At 38.8% G+C, this 21,381-nt stretch overlaps 1 protein-coding gene across 1 annotated transcript in view; it reads left to right on the top strand.

The window, feature by feature from the left end:
* Positions 1 to 3,586: 3,586 nt before the first annotated feature.
* LOC145979407 (HAUS augmin-like complex subunit 3) overlaps positions 3,587 to 21,381 on the top strand; it is a 53,624-nt gene continuing 35,829 nt past the window's right edge. Inside the window, exons 1-3 of the mRNA XM_083112285.1 lie at positions 3,587 to 3,811; positions 9,825 to 10,025; positions 19,758 to 19,940. Coding sequence (XP_082968411.1) covers positions 9,844 to 10,025; positions 19,758 to 19,940 — 365 coding nt within the window. The 5' untranslated portion in view covers positions 3,587 to 3,811; positions 9,825 to 9,843. The remainder of the gene's footprint in view (positions 3,812 to 9,824; positions 10,026 to 19,757; positions 19,941 to 21,381) is intronic.

Below are 21,381 nucleotides of genomic sequence, written 5' to 3' on the forward strand. Positions count from 1 at the left end.
CATAGGAAGGCGGCACAGAAAGATCCACCTTTTAATTTTCTGCCTTGGGTCGACCCCTTCAGATCCTTTGTACATGATCATGTACATCACTTTTATTATTTTTTAAACCGGGATAGCGAATATGTCAGCATTTGATTTTTTTTCAGCATGATTTTGTACATTTCGTCTGCTGAGAAATCGCTAAGCTACTGCCACCTGGTATCACCGACAGAAAATAGATAGTAAATAGAAATGATGGCGGGAATAGTTGACGACATTGAAAGTAAATATCCTACATTTTGTTTCACTTTAATATAGATTTAGATTAGGTCATGTACATGCCAAAAATGTACGAATATGTTTTCAGAAAAAATAAATGTTGTTGTTTTTGTAACCAGGGCTCCTCTTATAGCTACATTTCAGCATTTTTTTTTTTTTTTGTTATTGAAAAAAAAATCAGGTCTGAAGGGGTTAAGGAACGCCAACCTAGCACAAAACCAGTGATGAATTCAGCTGCTGGCCGGAGGGATTCCTGCCGGAAATTATAAAGCCCCCCTCCCCCGATTTCAATAACCTGACAAAGCATTCGGCAAAATAGCTAAGAACTTTGGCTTTGGCAACCATGTTCACTTTCACTTTCTTTCAAACACTTTAATTTAACCTAGAACATACTTTTTGCGGCTTTTTCGGAATAATAAGCCCTAATCCACACCTCTTTATAATAATTACAAGTGAAAATAATGAACAAATTTAAATTATCGTCCATTCTGATAACTGCTAACTAGTAATAATACAAGGGATAATCTGGAAAAAATATCCCCGCATGTGTATTTGCGGAAAGTGTGCATACGGGCATCATCTTTCTTTTATTGTGTGCTGCACGACCTTTTCCTTGCAGAGGGCGCCAGAGTACTGTTGCGTTCATGACATGAAGAGTTGAGAAGCGTGTGCCCGGCCGGCATGGAGGGCAGAGTCTTTTAAATCTTCTCCACTGTGGATTCTCATATATTCAATAAGTATATATTTATTGTTTATGTAAAAAATATATGAATATTACAATAAGAGATAATAAGCCATTTAATTATATATTATACAGGGTGTCATTTTAATGGCGCCCACGGACCACAGATTCGTATAGAGGACATCAAAACAAACAACTTTTCCCAGTAACATTTTTCTCGTTGGTGCGTCGATTCGACGCTACAGCCGTTCAAAAAAGACCGTTTTGCCGCCTGGATGCTGGCAACATAACACAACATTTGATCGTACCTGTGACGTCATATCCTCCGGCGAAACAGCGCACGGCAGGGTTGCAAAGAACACACAAATGTTGTGAAAAATGGCAAACTACCAACCACATTATTAGCTGTAAAACGAAGCGAGAAACGCGTCCAGCAGACCGAACATCATAGCCTACCCGCCAGAAGATCAGCAGTCATCTCAGGGGAAGGGGAAATGAAACCAACGATATGAGAAATGGTAAAAAACGTATTCAAAATGAAATGTCAATGTCGGATTTTGTCTCAGCCTACATCTAAAATATCAAGAACTATAAATTTTATTGGACTTACAGCTTACACGTGGCTGTTTACGCCCAACTACATGTCAAATATTTGCAAATCTCGTTGCAAGGTTGATATCTACAGGTTTGTGTCCAGATGCCATGCGGTACTTTTGTGCTGATAACGGAAGTATCCGAGGTTCACGTTGTTACATTACGACTAAAACACGTACAACCACAGTAACAATCTAATGATGAATCAGTACCGAATATACTGCCCTGTTCACAGATGCAAACTATTACATGTGTATCCGGTGCATAGATAAACACATAGTCGTCTTAGAGCTTGTAGTATTGCTACTACTTATATCCCTGTATTTTCAATCATTTTTGCCACTTGCCTCATAATGCTCTGAATATACATTATATTATCTGTTGCTTACGTTTGGAATTTTGAGTTCTTTCATTTCTGTGTGTCACAGACAATTAGTATCAGAAGGACGAAGTGGATAGACTAAATTGTAGATGCCAACTTGGTATCTAGATTTGCAAATATTTGACATGTAAGCTGAGACAAAATTCGATATGACCACTTCCACTTTAATTTTATTTTCTTTCTACCATTTTTCATATCGTTTGTTTACTTCCTGTTAGGTTACAGAACGTGTTTTCTCGTTTTGTGTTACGGTACAGTGGGATTCATGAGTATTACCGTGCAAATTGTCCATCACTATTTTCGTGCACCTTATTTGACCCAATAAGAGCTTCAAGAATTAAAAGAAAACTCAAAACAAGGTGTGGACAAAATCTGCACCAGCATACATAAAAATCCATAACTTAAGATCACACAGGATGTAAGAGAAAAATTAATGAAAATAGTCATGGACAATTTGCATAATAATACTCATGGATCCCACTGTACATAATGTGGCTGAATGTAGCTATGTCATTTTTCACAGAGTATGTGTGTTCCTGGCAACCCTGGAACGCCTCGCTTCACGACGGGATATGACGTCACAAATGCAATCAAATGTTGTGTGTGGTTGCCAGCATTCAGGCGGCAAAACGGGCTTTTTTGAACGACTGTAGCGCCGAAATGACGCACCAACGAGAAAAATGTTACTGAGAAAAGTTGTTTGTTTTGATGTCCTCTATACGTTTCCGTGGTCCGTGGGCGCCATTAAAATGACACCCTGTATATATATATATATATATATATATATATATAATATATATATATATAATATATATATATATAATATATATTGTAAATACTGGTTGATGGAATTGAAAACCTGCCCCCCACTCCAAAATAAGTTCCGACGTCCCTGATGGAGAACAAAACAGATTCGAACACTGCCTAAAGCCGAAGCAATCAAAGAGCAACTTCAACAAACCCACTCTTTTCGTCTCCAAATGTGGGAGTTCCTTGTATGGGTGTGCGGGACAGAATTTTTTGGATCGGGACGAGAACTTTTTTAATTCCCGACATTCGGAACGGGAAAAATTCGCAAATTCCCGACAAGGTCGCGAAATTTTCGGGACTGGCAATGTTGGAAATTTCCCCAAGCCCTGGAAATCTCGAATTCTACACATCATTTTCACCTTAAGTGATTGTTTTTTGCATTTTTGGAATAAAATCTAACAATTTCCAATAAGTTCCAGACATTTACATTGCAGAAAATGCGGAGAATTAACGACTTTTTGAAATGACCATTCGGTATTTCCCGACTTTATGGGATCCCACACACCCTTAGTTTCTTGGTGCAAAAGCGTTGTTGATGCCACACACGCCTGATTTTTGCTCAGTCGTAAATGACACCTGTTGTCAACATGCACCCTTCGCTCGCAGTCCAGAAGGAGAAAAATAAGATTGGAATTTCTATGACTACACTCACCTCATTTAGTACTCCGGCACTTTGTTTCTTTATATAGCATATTTGCAGAAGACACAATTAAACCTACAAGTGTATCAATATGCGCTGTATAAAATACAACTTATTACTAACTTTCTTGACCGTACCAGTCTTTGCTTTGGCGGTGGTGAGAGTTACGAAGAAGAAGAAGTTGTATAGGGAATGTGATCTGTGGTTGTATAGGGGAAGCGGGAAGAAAGAAAGCTCGTCTATTCTTTGTGAAGAAGGTTGACAGAATAGTGAAATAAAGATTCGAAGTCGGTTAATATAATTGCTCTATAAGTGTTAAAGTTAAATGAAGAGGAGAAGAATGGCATGTGTTGTTACGCCGATGTGAAGATGATAGTTGTTCAGGAAATGTTTTAAGAAATTTTAATTTTATCGAAGACAAGTGGTCATTCAGTTTTATAATTTGGTAAGCAACCTTTAAATGCTAACATAAATGTGCAGTGTTTATTTTCTTAGTATTTTTTCGATACTGGTGCGATCTCGCACAAACACTTTTCACTCGTTTCTTTCCTCATTTTTAACATTCGTACTTACCGATTATGCATTGCGAAAGGTTCTTGAAGGCGAGATTTTGCTCTTGTGAAGAAAATAACTTCAATTTATCACACTGGTAACTGTGCGATCTCGCACAAACTAATTTCTTCATTTTTACAGGAGAGTGCTTACGGAATTCAGTTTCCATAGATTGTTGAAAGGCCGTGGATGGGTAAACTTTTCAAAGCCGGGAAGCTGATTTCTTCACATTTACAGGATAAAGTACTTACGTCATTGAGTTTCTGTAGACTTGTGATAGGTCGTACAAGTGTTCTCTCTCATCGATCAAGTTATATCACCATTAATTCATGTTTGTATGTGATTGCTAATGGAACCTAACCTAACAGGCCTGACCTATCCTCGTAGGCATACCTCGTCCCTGTGATGGTTCGTGGGGCTATCATGAATTTTTGGGGCTACCCGTGGATGGTTTTTGGGGTAACGTTAACCATCCACGGGTAGCCCAAAAAACCATTGACGTTAGCCCCAAAAATTCACGATAACCCCACAAACCATCACAGGGACGCGGTATGCCTATGAGGTTAGGTTAGGCCTGTTAGGTTAGGTTCCATTAGCACTCATTTTCACAGAAAAATAACTATGGAGGTCGAAAAACAAGGAAGATTAATTACTCGATATCTTGAAAATGGAAATTATTTTCGTTAAAAAAAGCTAAAGGTAACACTTTACTATACCGGAGACGGATTTCTTCATTTCAGGAGAAAGTACTTATGCAGATCATTTTCTGTAGCGTTGTTGATGTTCGGGAATGTAGTTTTGATCCATTTTAATGCGAATGCATGTGGTTTTCTACGAAAATCTATTTCCGATGTGCTATTGCTCCTGCCGCAATTTGCTTTCTGCACGAGAGCACAATACGCAGTGATTTTGACAGATCTTGAGAGATCACCTATAATTGATGATCTTGACAATAAGTTGTGTGTTAGTTTTAGAACCTATGACATGTCAAAGTTTCTGACACGGTAAAACATAATATATCTTATGTAACAAACTGAAATAATATGGATTTGATGGAAAATTAGTTAAGGTAATATACTCATATCTATGTAATAGGACACAGACTGTGTATAGTGAGGGTAACTACTGTAAGGGTCAGAGGCCTGCACAAGACCTGGAGCAGACCCGTTCGCGAGACATCGCTCCTTAAATGCCATGCAACCTGCGCAACACCCTCGCTTGAGCACCTTGCCTGACCACCTGCCCAGATCGTTCTTGGCAGGTATTGAAAACCCACCGGGTACCCGCAGTCGTAAGATACCTAGTAGGTCTCAGTGCGTTCATTCAATCAAGTGCACGCCCCTCCCTCTGCATGACGTAGTTGCTTCGAGTAGCAACTGCACCGGTCGCACACCACTCTGTAGTGTTGCCAACTGCAATAGATTTTCACTACTTAAAAAAGGGAACTCAAAGCTTCGTAAGCCACATCGCCAATGAAATAAGATTTACGAATGTTGCTACCCCCCCCCCCCCCCGCACACATACACACATTGAAATAGGTTTTCCGTGGCACAGGATCCATAAGTATATGTCGTAAACAACCAATATACGTATATATAGAGATATAGGGCAGGACTGAAACATGTCACGTTCGACGCTGAGGTCGCGAGTCGAACAACACACTGTTCTACTGTGAACACCAGGGCCGTAGCCAGCCAGGGGCATTGCCGTTACCTCGTTTGGGGGGGGGGGGCAAGTACTTGGATAAACGTGCCAACAATAACAATAATAGTAATAAAGTAGCATGAAAGGCATTATTATCCTCATAAATCATGCAAAAAGGAGGTAGAAGTCGGTTCTCACGCATTTGTGTTGAAACAGAGGATTAGAAATATATTTTTCAACACGTCAATTTCACATTAGCTAATAATGTAAAACAAGCACACAAACTGTTTTTGAAAGAAAGAAAGTGCATGATAAATGCATTCCGAATGTACATACATATGGCATGTAAAATTTCCATCTACAATATTTTCTCTTCACATGGAGCGACGTAAAATAAGAAATACATATGCTAACACTAAATTGTGTACATATTCAAAATTTCATTACAGCATATATATTATTTAAATACATTACATAATCAATTCATCCAACTCAGAACAAGCCAACATTAATAGCAAATAATATCACGGGCCGCCATGGCATTCTCTTTTTAAAACTTTTCTCACTTAGATCGTTCGGCACCCAGGGCCGACTCCCGCTACCCCCTTGCTACGGCATTGAACTTGATGAGACTGTATAATATATTTCTACTTTCATAAAATTTGAAATCAAGGGGTTGCAATTACCCCTCCATTCTCTCTCTGCAGGTGCCCTTGGCCGTCTGGAAGGAAAATGCAAGAAAAATATGAAAATGAATTCCATCTTGAGTACTCTTTAGCCCTGCTACTCTTAAATTCTGCTAGCCTGTTTTTTCTTGTACTTTAATGTTTGACCCCCACCCTGGCCCCTCCGCTACACTTTATTTCCATCCAAGGTTGTGAGCAATGCCCCCTGCCCCCCTCTGGTTGTGCCACTGCGTGCCTGGTTAAGGCACCATGCAATGAAAAACAATTCGTTTTCAGTGAGGAGATTTTTGTTTGCTCAATCATTCATTTAGATAAATGAAGCTGTAATATTGCGTGCATTTCCTGGCAATAAGATAAAAACTGCTTACGCTGAACTGAAATCGCTAAGTATATAAATTCTCCTTGGAGGAGAGAGTTCCTCCTAGGACTTCGTAGGATTTAGAAGCTACGTAAGTAGGCAACACTGGCTGTAGCTGTCCGTGTGGTGATGAAACACCTGGAGCGACATGCTGCCGGAGGGCTGTTTCCTTCCAGCAGGTTTTCCAGGTGCCCGGGTCTTGTTGAATGCCCAGTTACCTTGTAAGCGCAGAGTGCCTTGAACACCAAGAACCCGGGTAAAGACGCAAGTCGACTCGTTGCCGTGGGCAGGCGAGCAGGTATACCTGTCCTCGCGTGCAAGCGGGCAGTGGGTAGGTAAAAGGCAGACTATGCAGCCCTCTAGTAAGGGTAGAATAGTGAGATATGGTGTACCACAAGGTTCTGTATTGGGCCCTCTTTTATTTAATATATATATATATTAATGACTTACCATTGAATATAGATAATGACCAAAGTGCTGATGACTTTGCACTTAAGTGAATTCACAGAATAAAAAAGGAAACAAAAAAATACTAGATAATCGAACAATTTTTCTTAAAAACTGGTGCGCAGCCAATAATTTAGCTCTGAATCTAGAGAAAACTAGTTAAATAAATGCTACTTATAATAATAAGGCAGTAATAGAAGGCACGAAGCAATTAAAATTCTTAGGTCTATATATTGATGCACATCTAACATGGAATGATCATATTAATTATACAGCTAAAAAAATATCAAAAGTTACTATATATATGTTACGTAGACTGAGTGAATGTGTAGTGATGTACTACTGAAAGTATACTATGCTCAAATACATAGCATTTTGAATTATGGTGTGCAAGTATGGGGTAATAACATGCAAATAAATAAAATATTTTAACTTAAAAAAAAAGCAGTGAGAATAATATGCAAGGAATCCCCTAAATCACACGGTTGCCCTTTATTTGTTAAGTAGGGAGTCTACCTTCACTAATCTATAGGATTTTATATTTAGTACAGCCAACAGCAAATTAAATAGGAGGAAAAAGATTTTCCAGACAAAAAAATAAGTTTGCAATGCTGCGAACACCGAGGCATTCTTGATAAGACGCTTGAGGAGCGTCGAGCAAACTTTCCTGAAAAGCACAAGTCCAGTATCAAAGGTCATTCTACACGTGGATTGGCAACTTTCGGGAGCATGCTGTCTGTCTACACAGTTCTCCCCAAATACCTGTTTGAAAATTAATCTCTTGCTAGCATTTTATTTTTCAAATGTAGTTCTGATATTGTGGTAATTTTACAATTATTTTTATTTGTTCTTATTTTGCTTTGCTTTTATGTCACTTTTATAATTAATCGCAATTCACAATAATTCATTATATTGTTACAAGATCAGTGTCAGACATAGTTTGGAATTGCAAATCAAATTATACAGGGTGATTATAACATCTCTATATACATTTTAGTGATATCGTGACAAAATTAATTTCTTTTGCTGTTTATGTGAAGCAATGCTAACAGTAGAAGAAAGAACAGCCGTTGTTTGTGCTAGTGAAATGTGAAATGATGTATGAGTAGGTGCGGACGGACTTTACCCGGAAATTCTGAAAACCAGGCCAGACAGGGCTGGCTATCAAGAACCTGGTCAACAAATTCAAACAAACTGGTAGTGTTGTGGGTGAAGAACGTCCTGGTCGGCCAGTTGTAACTCCACAAATTGTGTAAAGTGTACATGACGTGATCACACGGAGCTCCGCTGCATTGACCAGGAGACTCAGTATCCATAATCCCATCATCTACCAACAGGGTGAGGAACAACACCATTTTGCCATCATCATTTGGGATCACCTGAACGAAGTTTTCCCTGGTGGATGGATTGATCGTAACTCGGAATGGGGAGTTGACCCCCCTGACCTGATTCCCTTAGATATTTTCATCTGGAGGTTTATCAACTCTAAGGTGTAGGAGGTGAAGTTCCACATCATTGCCCATTTGAAACAAGGCATTACCGTCATAGTTGCTGAGATTACACCAGCTGTGTTGGAGAAGGGGTTTTGGGCTGTGGTGGATCGCTGGCATGTGTGCCTAGAATGGAGGGGTGATCACATTGAGTTATACTGATTTTGTGTCCTACTGTGATATAGGTTTCAGTACATATTGTATTTTGTGCAACATGTCCTGTTCATGCAGAAATGTATATTGACTTTATAATCACCCCGTATGTGATTTTTTATGTTCTTTAAGTTTAATCTTGTGATGTTTTCTGGATCTGCAATAGAAATCTGTAAAAATGTAGTTACCCTTGATTGTATCCCCTCGAGAAAGTAAAATATTTTGCATGGTTTTTGAAGTTTCGGAAGTGCGTTATTGTGAAGTAAAATACATCTGTTACCTTAGCATAAAGCAGAACAGGCTTCGCACAAGTGAACATGCCACCCAACATGGCATTCCACAGCAGCAGACAGGATGTTGCCTACCATTTCATAATTGTATTTTAAAGTAAAGTAAATCAATCATGAAGGACTGAAAAGTTATGGAACCAAAATACAAGTGAAATTATTAGGAGTTTTAGATTTATTGGTCTAACTTATAATTTTGTCATTTAGTTTAGTGCTGATAGCAATGTAGACGTTTTTGTCAATTTAGGAGTTTGATGGAGTGATGCTTATTTTTGTACGTGTTCTTTACGTATTTGAATGTGCATACAACCAGCTTTTACTAATAAAAAGCAGTGGAAGTACTCAGGCCATACCTGTTATTTATATTTTCCGCAGCCTGTAACCAATTTTATATTAAAACGGAAATCTGTTGATTAAAAAAGTGAAATTCCCTATTAAAAAATCCAATTAAATTCTCAAGATGGTCAATGGTCCAAAATTTCTGTGTTCATCCCTTACCTTGGGATCAAATATCTCCTTTTCCTCATTCTGCAATCAATTTTATGTTCCTTTGTATGTATGTGTTGGCCAACATTAGTATTTGAGATTTCCTTCGCTAAACAATCCAATTTTGGTACGTTTCAACTCTGTTTAGAGCAATAGACTGGTGTATTGATGCGGTAGAATTGCAATGGAATATTTAATTATCTATAAGTGTTCTCAAGACATCTTTTAATTGTTACAAAGTTGACGCATCAATATCATAATTTGTATCAGTTCAGAGCATGGGCAGATCAGTCATAATTGTTACCAATATGTATTACAATAACTTTGTTATTATTAGCAGTATTTTTTTTTACAGAAAGCTGAAAAACTTTACCATGGAATCTATAACTGGTATGCATTTGAAGGAAACCCTTGGAAACCTTGGTATCGGTGTGGAGAATATATCCAATGATAAATTCCAACAACAGTTTGAAAGTCCCAATATGGTTCCATTTTTGGAATGGTTCTGCCAATACATTACTCCAGAAAATGTCATAAGCCCTGAAGAATTGAAGGAGTGAGTATTATCTGCAGACTAATCAGGGAACGGATTTATATGTAAATACATATTTATGTATGAAGCTGATGTCAGTTATATTTTGTATTATCTTTGCGCATCATGGCATGTAGGCTTGAAAAATTCAGCTTTTGTTTTCCATATTTGTTCGTATATTTGGTTTTGACTCATATTTTACATATTTTAGTTAATTTTAGATATTTCCATATTTCAGAACATTTCTCAACATACCTAGTCATATCATAAACTCTGTTAAAAAGTTAATAATGAACTACAGGCACAATGAGCAAGCTAATGTATTAATATTTGGATGTTACAAAAGTACAGGTCTTGCCAACACAGAGCACCAATCACTGTTCAAAATGGCCACCTCTGGCCTTCACACAAGCCCGAAGTCTCTGAGGCCAATCATTGATCGCAGCATGCATGGTCTCGAGGGGAAAGTCTGTCACTGCCTTCACAAGAGAATGCTGGAGACACACAAGGTTTGGATGCCTTTTCCTACAGACCATGGCTTCCTAAACGGACCACAACCTGTAGTCCAATGGGCTGAGGTCGGGGCTGCTGGAGGGCCAATCGGCCGGAGCAATGAAATCAGACACATTCCTCTGAAGCTACTCCTGTGTGGTCTTTGCCTTGTGGGCCGGTGCTGAGTCCTGCTGGAAGCTCCATGGCTCATTGTTGAACATGGTGCAGGTCAACGATTTTACAATTGGCTCCAACACTGTCACTTGGTACACTTTTGCAGGTGTTTTCACACCATGTTCACAGAAGTGGAGGTCAGTTGTGCCATCGTATGAAACACCCCACCAAACCATCACTGAGGTGGGATGATGGCCTCTGAGGATCCGTGGCATGTTTTCTACTTCCTGGGATGTTGAGGCATAAACATGGTCGTTTTGACGATTGTAAGACACTTCAATCGTGAAGTTTTTTTTCGTCCATGAAAAGGATCCTCCTGTGGCCACCATTTGCTGCCTCTGGACCTGAAGCTGTGGAGGGAGGAAGTGACCAGTGCTTCTCCGATACGTGCGGAGTCCTAGGTCACTTCGTAGCACACATGGCATCAACATTTTTGAAATGTTCAGCTCTCAAGTCATCACTGCTTGTTTCCTGACAGGATTCCGTCGAATCCACGCCACCACTGCTTTCACGAGCTTCTGGCTCCTCACATTGCGAGGTCTACCTTTCCTGGGGTAGTCCTCAGTTGTGTCTGTGTCAAAGTATCTGTTGATGGTCCAATGCACGAACATCCTGCTGATATTCAGCTTTTTCAGGGTGTTGAAAATGTCCGATGGTGTTTTGCCAACTTTCTGCAGTGCGATTACTGCCGCATGGTTCTTGTATACACCTCATTCATTCGACTCGCAGTGAAATTAGCCTTTCTGCTACCACAGCCAAACACACAATGATAGTGGTTGTTGTTTGATCCAACATTGCAGGGTTACCTTGCCAATCAGTGTTGCCATCCCTGTCTAAACTTTGTAACAGAATTTATGATATGACTAGGCATACTCCATATTCGCACAATAACATGTTCCCATGTGACCGAAAGCGTTTAGTGAATTTCTTGCGAATAAGTGACGAAGTCCCACTCGACGATATACAAACTAAAGTTTAAGACTTTTTTACGCCCTCCAATTGCATTAATTGTTTTCTGTCATCTGAACTAATTTTTTTTCCAATTTTACACCTCCGAACTGTTTCCTTTGGTATTGTAAAACACTTTAAATTCCTGTTTGTTTACAGTTTTGTCATCAATTGGGCTCAATATTAACTCCAGCAGACATTGCAAATTTGAAATACACTCCCATTACTTCTTACAATATTGAATGCAGTTTGAGTTTTCATCTGTTACATCTTACAGATAACACGTTCGAACACTTAACAACAAATTTTTGTTATTCAATGTTTTGGAAACAGAAAATAAAAGCATGTTTTGTGTTTTACAATTAATGTCAATGTATGCATACTGTATTTTACGTAGCTCGTGTAGTGTCTTAACGTTATTGAAAAGGTAAATTTTGACAATTTTAAGTCGATATTTAACTCCATATTTTGGTGGAAATAAATATGTACATACATATTTAGCATATTTTTACTACGTATAAATCAATTCCCTCTAATAGTAATTCATAACCCTCAAACAGAAAATTTATAGAAACTATCTCCAGTGCAGCCCTTAGAGAATGATAAATATGCTTGGTGTGGTTTTTTTAATAACTTCCAGGACTTCTTGTAATATGTCGGGATGTCGATGTACATTTTACGCTCATTTATATACTTTTCAGTGGCTATAGAAACAAGACAATGTTAAACCTAGAGATAAAATGTACTTTGGCAATCCCTTATTAAATATACATATGTACATTATTACTGAAATATTTAGTGCTTTTGCTTATGGATATTGCTGAAATGTTGCTGCTTGAAACACTTATTTATTGCTTGTTTTTTTTTTATCGAAATTAACAAGCGATGCACACGATGAAAGATAATAATGACACCGACTCTGTGATCATTGGTACTTTTAATAATATACATTACGTATGCGTATATAATGCGCGACCTGGTTTTTGATGGGGAAATGTTACAATCAATTTTATCTTTTATGTAGTACAATCCAGATTTAAGAAATGGCTTTCTTAGTTGTAGGTCGTAAAGCTGTTGCTATGCTGATCATGACGGAATGACATCATACCCAGTACTCGAAAAATTTTCTTCAAAGCTAGGCGCCAGCTCTGAAAATCAGGTGCCAGGAAACTACCTACTAGCAGTTGTGCATACTACAGTGTAATGTATATCATGAAAACCGTAAGAGGTATTTACACCAGGTTTTCTGCACTAAACTAATCATGTACGCTATCACTGGGTTAATAAATTTATGTTAGCATGTATCCAAATAATTACATTATTTTAAAAAAAATATTGTTCATTTGCTGAAAACATCTGAGAATTGATTTTCAACAATATATACCAACGTATAAATTTTCAGCAAAAAATGCAGGTTCGACTAGACTCGAACACGGGTCTCTGATATACCGTGCCATTGCTCTAACCTCTGAGCGAGCTACTGAGCCGGCCTGGCCTCGCCAGATTTTTCGCTGTCGCTGTTTTACCTGCGTGGAATCTTCTCTGCCAGTGCTACCGCAACGGGATATGTTGCCTGGTTCCTCCCAGCGTAGAGATGTTAATTATTGAAGATCAGGCACACACAGGAAATTTACTACGTAGAAATTTTCAGCGAAAAATGCATTAACATCTCTACGCTAGGAGAAACCAGGCAATGTCGAAGTCTACTGTGTTTCAAAGGCAACAGATCCCATTGCGGTAGCACTGGCAGAGACGATTCCACACAGGTAAAACAGCAACAGTGAAAAATCAGGCGAGGCCAGGCCGGCTCAGTAGCTCAGTGGTTAGAGAAATCGTGTGGTATGCCAGAGACCCAGGTTTGAGTCCTGGTCGAGCCTGCATTTTCGCTGAAAATTTCTATGTAGTACATCTCCTATGTGTGCCTAATCTTCAATAATAATACCAACTCTTAACAATTTGTGGGATCATTTGTTGGTGTTTGACTAGTCGTAGAACAGTTGCTTTGTAAGGTATAGCAGAAGCAGGGGATTTTTCTTGGAAAACCTCTTGCACATGAGTGTAAGAATTAGTACTAAAATACTCGTCAGCAGTGCACATGCACTGATCCAAAGAATACACCATGCTGAATCAATTAAAAGAACAGGCATAGTAGCGTCGAAAGTGAGCGAAGAGAATTCAGTGTAACCAGAGGCAGACTAGGATTCTTTCAAGAGTCCAATTTCAGCACAAATTTTGGTTTGATTTTTCACGTAAATGTATAGCCAATACTTAGGCACATGTGGCGTGCGTCGGTTGACAATATTTCGACCTGCTAGCATTGCCATATATGTTCCAGAAATGGCACCTTTTCATGCAACCCTTAAAATTGCCAATAAAGAATCCATCAAATGTTGCACATGACCAATATTGGTCGCAAATGACAGATTGACATGGCATCATACATCTAATTATGACCCTTCGATAATTTCTTAGGTATTTTTCTCATTCAAAAGTACATTTCTGGAAAAAAATTTAACGCTGTCTTCTGCCAGTTATTAATTTACCTCTTCTATGGAGAAATCTGATAATTTTAAGCATTGAATGGATGAGACTTTATAATGCAGAAAACCCGGTGTAAATATCTCTTACGGTTTTCATGATATACATTTTCAAAGTTTGGGTTGAGCAACTTTTGAAACACTCTGTATAAGAAGCTGAGCATAACGGTATTCAAAACATCGCTAAATAATTCGAGAAAACAGGAAATGGGGTGTTGGGGGACAAAGAGTAAGAAATTATTACTGACTCTGGAATGTTCCCAACGTTGATTTTAAAAAGAAATCATTTCCTAACTTACGCTGTACTGCAATCTGAACTTAGAATCATCAAAATTTCGTACATATTACAGCATAAGATCACAGTCGCCAGGTTGAAATTTTTGGTCGCCATGCCAACCTGGCAACCGGGATTTTTCGAGCCCTGATCATACCTATTCAATGACTCACCTGTTGCTACCAGGAGTAGAATATTGTCTGGTGTATAGAATGAGTCCTCAACCCAAGCCACCTCTCCCTCCACTATGTTTAGGATCCCAAAGCTTTCACTCTTTAACCACCTTGTTTATTCTGTAATAGAAAGCGAAATCAAAATTACATTATGGATTTGCAGTGCTCAGGAAGTTATTTTCTATTTTTTCTTGCCCAACAAATACTGCTGATACACATCCCATGTGACGGGAGGTGCATGCTCGAATTCAGTCAGAACAGCACTGCTTGGTGTCGCGGAACATTACATTCGAAAGTGAAAAATAGTGAGAAACGGTCTTTAAGCTTTTATACGCAATTTTGCTCATTCCTTCTTTACTTTTTCTTTAAAAAAAACCCTTCAAAATATGCTTTTTACGTGACTAATGTAATATTTATAGCAGTCACGTTCAGTACCCTCAAACTAACAGTTAGCAGCAGAAGATTTCTTCCATTAAGGCATTTACACCCTCCATATATGCCATATTATTTGGCCAGTAATACGTTTTAATTATTATCTTTTTCCTTGTGCTTTCTTTCATTCAAAGTACCATAAAAATCAGAAAGTTAATTCATTTTGTGGCTCAACTGCATTGCAGAATTTAAACTTTACAATATATAACTTGATATAGTTCCATAAACATGAAAAATCAATGCAAGCGTCACAATATCATGGAATGACCCTGTATGGTTTCATGTTGGTTGTCTGTTCATTCCGTGCATAATATGCACCACAGTTTTTAGGGGGTACAAATTTTGGAAAAAGTGAGCATTATACTAGAGTAAATTTGGTAGTTCAGTAACTATCTTTGTAGTTAGTACCACATTGGTAGCTGAAAGTTCTCATGAACTTGCTACCAAAAGTTCCAGTTCTGGCGTCATTATGGGTGTTCCTTTTTGAGTGTCCTTCCATCAAGGTCATATGATTAATCACTATACAGTAATTAGTCAAAAAGCTGGCATCTGTGGTGGAGTGAGGAACATAGGTTAACATGCTTGTGTCCTTGTATGTGTTCCAAATATACAAATTGATGATGATATTCGAATCTATATTTAATTCACTACAACCATGGACTTCATTTCTTTAATCCATAAATTAACTTGCAACTGTCTTCATGTCAGATTATGTGTATTTAAGTATTTAATGTCTCGATCATTTACACTATAAAATGAAGCATTATGCAAAAAGGTCCTCTCCCATGGGGTAGTGTTAATGTTGTCACCTTGTAATTGAGTGGTCCCAGGTTTGATACCCGTTGGAGGCACCTAGTGGTTCGTATTCCACTTTATGCTCTAGGTCCAGTCCCGATTAGCCAATCTGTGCATAAAGTGAACTTTAAAAAGGAATTTTCTATTTTCTGCATATTGTGCAGAAAAATTTTGAAAATAACATCTTTGAAGTAATGCATATTTTTGGTTCACCAATGTTGGAACCGTTGAATTTAATATGGTGCCTTTTTTTGGAAATTCTTCAGATTAAATAAAATACGAGGGTCGTTCAAGTCAATCGGGGACTTTTTTTTTTTAAGAAACAGAAGAACAAATTTCAAAGTGTGGTAACTGGATTTATTTTTCCACATAACCTCCTGCTACAGTTATACACTTATCTCAGCGTTTAACTAACGCCTGGAATGATTCGGCATAGAAAGATTTATCATTATGGCGGAACCATTGTAGGACAGCATTCTTCACTTCATCATCAGTGTTGAAATCTTTTCCTGCAAATAATTCCTTCAGGGGTCGAAACAGGTGAAATTCACTTGGCTCTAAGTCAGGACTATAGGGGGTGGGGGTGGTAATATTCCCCAGCCGATTTCCTGGAATGTGCGTTGAGCGGTATGCGGTCATGCATTGTCTTGCAAAAAGAGAACACCCTTTTTGATGAAACCCGGACGTTTCTTCCGTAAACTCTTATGTACATCACGCAGAACACAGCAGTAATAATCACTGTTGATCGTGACACCATGGGGTAAAAAATCAACGTGAATAATCCCCTGTTTATCCTAAAAGACACATTCCACGTGCTATATGTTCCCAGGAATGACTGCCGTGGGCTGTGATCCACCACGACCGGGATCGTCAGTAATAGAGATACTTTGAAGCGCTTACACCATTCAAATGTCTTACAAATGTCTTACTCATGACCGTACTGACCCTGAAGTCTTCTGTAAATTTCACCAGCTTTCCTGTCCTCGTTCACTAAAAACTTCATCACAACACGCTGTTCCATGTAGACGTTCACACTGTTGTCCCCCATCTTGAATAACGGTCTATGCAGAAGCGTGGGATATGAGCGCCGCCTACCAGTAACAGCACACAGTTGCCAGTTCCTACTGCATACAAAACCTCCAGCCTAGGCATCCATTTAAACCTGAAAAAAAATAAGTCCCCGATTGACTTGAACGCCCCTCGTATATTAACTCCCCATCTATACCACACATGCTTAGCATTAGTATATAGAAATACAAGGTGTACAACTTCGCTTCCGCTGTTTTCCGACAGGTGGCAACAACAGGAAGTAGCGGTCGAAAGAAGCAGATCGCAGACGTCACGCAGTTAGCTTGGACCTCTGTCAAGATAACCCCATTCAAACATTAGTCGAGTGGTGTGTGCATCGTGAAGTTGTTCGCGATTGAAAATGTCAGTGTACGAGCCAAATTCTCGCCATTTGCAGGAGGTTCTACTTTTTTGTTTCAATATGAAGAAAACTGCGGCTGAGGCTCATCGAATGCTCTCCACTACGTATGGTGAGGATGCTATAAGTGAGAGAACCTGTCGTGAGTGGTTTCAACGCTTCAAGAACGGTGACTTTAACGTCGAAGACCGGCATAGTGGTGGAAGACAGAAAGTTTTCGAAGATGCAGAATTGGAGACATTGCTGAGTGAAGACTCGCGTCAAACTCAAGAAGAATTGGCACGATCATTGGGAGTGACACAGCAAGCCATTTCCAAACGTCTGAAAGTGATTTTGCAGCATGACAACGCACGGCCCCACGTTGCCAAAGTGGTGAAAACGTGTACTTGGAAACATTAAGATGGGACGTCCTACCCCACCCGCCTTATTCTCCAGACATCGCTCCCTCTGATTATCACCTGTTTAGATCAATGGCTCATGAACTGGCTGACCAACACTTCCGATCTTATGAAGATGTCAAAAAGTGGATTGATTCGTGGATCACCTCCAAAGATGAACAATTTTTTAGACGCGGCATTCGTACGCTGCCCGAAAGATGGGAGAAAGTAGTGGCCAGCGATGGACAATACTTTGAATAATGCCTGGGTAAGGAATGTTTTTCATTACAGCGTCATATTTTTGGGGAAAAACAGCGGAAGCAAAGTTGTACACCTTGTAGTAGAAGGTTGTCCAGTAGGCCACCATTGTGGGGTATGTGGAGCACCACAGTTTTGAGAAAAATTATACCAACTTTTATAAATAGTTAAATTTCTCCATGGTCAGAAAAACAAAGATTGGGAAAATGCCAAATAAATAAATCTGGTTAGTGTTGGTCCTTTGTGAAACATAATGTGTGATTGAAGTCAAATTATACTGTTTTGGAAGCTTTTGTTTGTTAAAAACTAATAAACACACAAACAGCATGCAGTGGTGTCTCGTGGCCTAAAATTTGGCTGGGGCTTATTTTTTAAAGAATTTAAAATATAATGACAATTCACATGAATTACAAAAAATAGGTATTTTTTTCTTCTAGACTACAAAACTGGACTTACTTTTTTTGAAAGGATTTAAAATGTTAGGACAAATTACATGAATTACAAAAAAACTGGTATTTATCTTCTTCTAAACTACAAAACTGGACTTATTTTTTTAAAGAATTTAAAATATAACGACAATCCACATGATTACAAAAGAAACAGGTATTGTTGTGAAACATACCTTTCTACGAATGTTGACTCCTGTTCTTCTGCTCAGCAAATTTTGTTATTCGTTGAAGCTCTCTATGTTTGAAATGTATTCTATCTCTATTGTAAGTAAGTGCCAAGGCATTTGGTCTGTCTTGTCCCATTGCATTTCTTAAGCAGGTTTTAATACGCTTCAATGTGCTGAAACATCGTTCAGATTCAGCTGTTGCCACTGGAGTTATTAAACTGTGTTTGTCAGTTTTACTGTTTCTGAAAAGGTAACCTCTAAATAATTTTAAATAAAAAATGGATGCAATCTACTGATAGAGTTTTATGTTTTTTAACTCTTCACTACAATAAAGAACACGAAGTTACCTCTTCTATGAAGGGATAATAAATCTGGGAAGATGCCTCTGTTTAAAGATTGTTCTCTTTCATTATGTCCTCGTAGAGCAAGTTCATGTCAACCACAGAATTTTAAGCAATCGATAATTCTATTTAATATATGCTTATTTTTCTGGACAAATTCATTGTGTCTTGTAATTGACAGCCTATGTCCTTCATCAATTTGTGCTCGAACATCAACCCTGCCAAACTCACTCAAACATAGCGAATGAAAGCCACCAAAACACTACAGAACAACACTCGAGATCGAACGTGACGCGAAGGAAGTAGCCCCGAATCAGCACTCAAATCTCTGCTAGCACGTGACCTTCACTGTAGCGTAGGTGGGTGTAGGCCACGCCTTCCTTTGCGACGTGCCCTGGAGAAAGATAATTGACATCAATGCCGCTAGGAGCGCTGTCGTATCCATTGCAACAGACGATGAATTTACGTGGGTAAAAATCGCCTTTTAAAAGACTGTGTGATAGTTATGCGTTATGGTGAATGATAATTACGTCAATACGTCCATTTTTCTTTAGGGGCTAAGCCCCGGAAGCCCCAAGGGACGAGATGCCACTGACAGCATGATAAAAAACACTTTAGCAGTTCTTCCGAGCTTTTGATTCCATCTCGGAATCATCATCAGTGGTGACGGAATGGACACGGTTAAATTTCCGCTGGCGCTACACACTGTGTCTGTGGAAATTCAACCAAGTCCCTTCCGTCGCCTCTCGGCCAGCCCTGATGATGATTCCGAGATGGAATCAAAAGCTCGGAAGAACTGCTGAAATGTTTTTTATTGTGCTGTTTGTGTGTTTTTTAAGGTTTTTAACAAATATGTTGCCGGCATGTGACGTAAGAAGTTTTCTGTCATATTATCTTTTGTATTTATTTGTAGATACGATGACCTGATGAAGCACGATGAATCAAGCAGTCTGTCTGTGAGTGTTTCTTCAGATTGTACAGTTACTCCTTTTGATATGGATGATGATGATGATGAAGATATCGAGCTTCTGAAAGAGGAAGTGAAAGCTGCTGAACTCCATTTACAGAGACTGAATGAGATGAGTTTAGAGATGGAGTGAGTTTCATGATGAATGTTTTAGCAGTGTTGTAATGTATGTACGAAGGTCGGTTAAGAAGTAATGCACAATCCACTGTAGCTCGGGAATGTTAAGGACTAGGGAAATTAAATTTTGTAGGCAGGAGCATTGGTCCTTTACCGTCTTACCAACACCTAATTCCATGTCAAGAAGAATCCAAGAAATCGGGATATACAAGTTGCATCACGATAATGCACGACCGCATGCTGCAATCATGACAGTTCAGATGATTGGCCATCCGGGATGTGGTGCCACAACCCCCACACCGTCCTGATGTAGCACCATCTGATTTCTATCTGTTTGGACGACTGAAGGCTCATCTGCATGGGAAACAATTTAGAGATGACAACGTGTGTGAAAAGTGGTGTAAAGACCAACCTCAAGAGTTTTACGAACGTGCATTCGTGTCATGAAAAGATAGATGGCTGCATTGCAGTGAAGCACATGGATCATACATTGAGTGACATTTCCAAAGGACCCATGCTTCTATATACAAAATTTCATTTCTCTAGTCCTTACCATTCCCGAGCTACAGTGGATTGTGCGTTACTTTTTGTATTAGATACACCTGCTTTTTGTTTAATAGATACAGATCAATGTAAGTGCATGTTGTACACTTTCAGTAGTTTATTTTCTTCAAACAGTTTTTCTTGTATATACGCATTGCTTGCATTGTAGAATTATTTTCCTATAGTTTACGGTTATTACAAGCATAACAAAACAGTTTTTTGTTGTGACGTTTCAGGAGAACACACGCTCCCTTCATCATTTATTTTCATTTTGACTAAAGATACAGTTATAACAATGGTTAGCAATTTTTTAAACAAAAGAAATCCGTTATATCTCCTGAAATGTCACAACGAAAAACTATTTTCTTATGCTTGTAATAACCATAAACTACAGGAAAATAATTCTATAAACAGTTTACTGCCAGAATCCTCGGATGCTATTTCTTGCATTGTATTGGATTTCCATTCTTATGGGCCCTTTTCTTATGTAACAAACATTGGCCTCAAGAACATAAAGGCTGGTTTACATTAGTCAAGTGAGGAGGAGAGTTACTGGCCTGTCTGCTTGACTCGACCCTTCTATGGCGAGTAGCTGTTTACACACTTTCTACTCGACTCTAGCAAAGTAGGATAGTAGTTGTGGCAGTTTGGTGCTGTTTTGACAGAATGAACCCATTGATGTCTAGGTGATTTCAAAAGAAGTTCTCAAAGGGTTTACACACTTTTTCTTTTACACGAGGACATTTCTAAAAAGAAAACTAACTTCCTTGATTTTTCTATTTTCAATCGTTCTTCGTTGTACGTAAAATGTAAATTATTTATTTTCAATTTTATTTCTACGCCAAATACATCGAGTCCCATCTCCTGCACTTATGGTCGTGTACGCCCGTAGTTTCTTTTGTTTGTTCCT

This window comes from Lepisma saccharinum, chromosome 26, assembly GCF_977018435.1.
Source record: "Lepisma saccharinum chromosome 26, izLepSacc3.1, whole genome shotgun sequence".
Classification (NCBI taxonomy): domain Eukaryota; kingdom Metazoa; phylum Arthropoda; class Insecta; order Zygentoma; family Lepismatidae; genus Lepisma; species Lepisma saccharinum.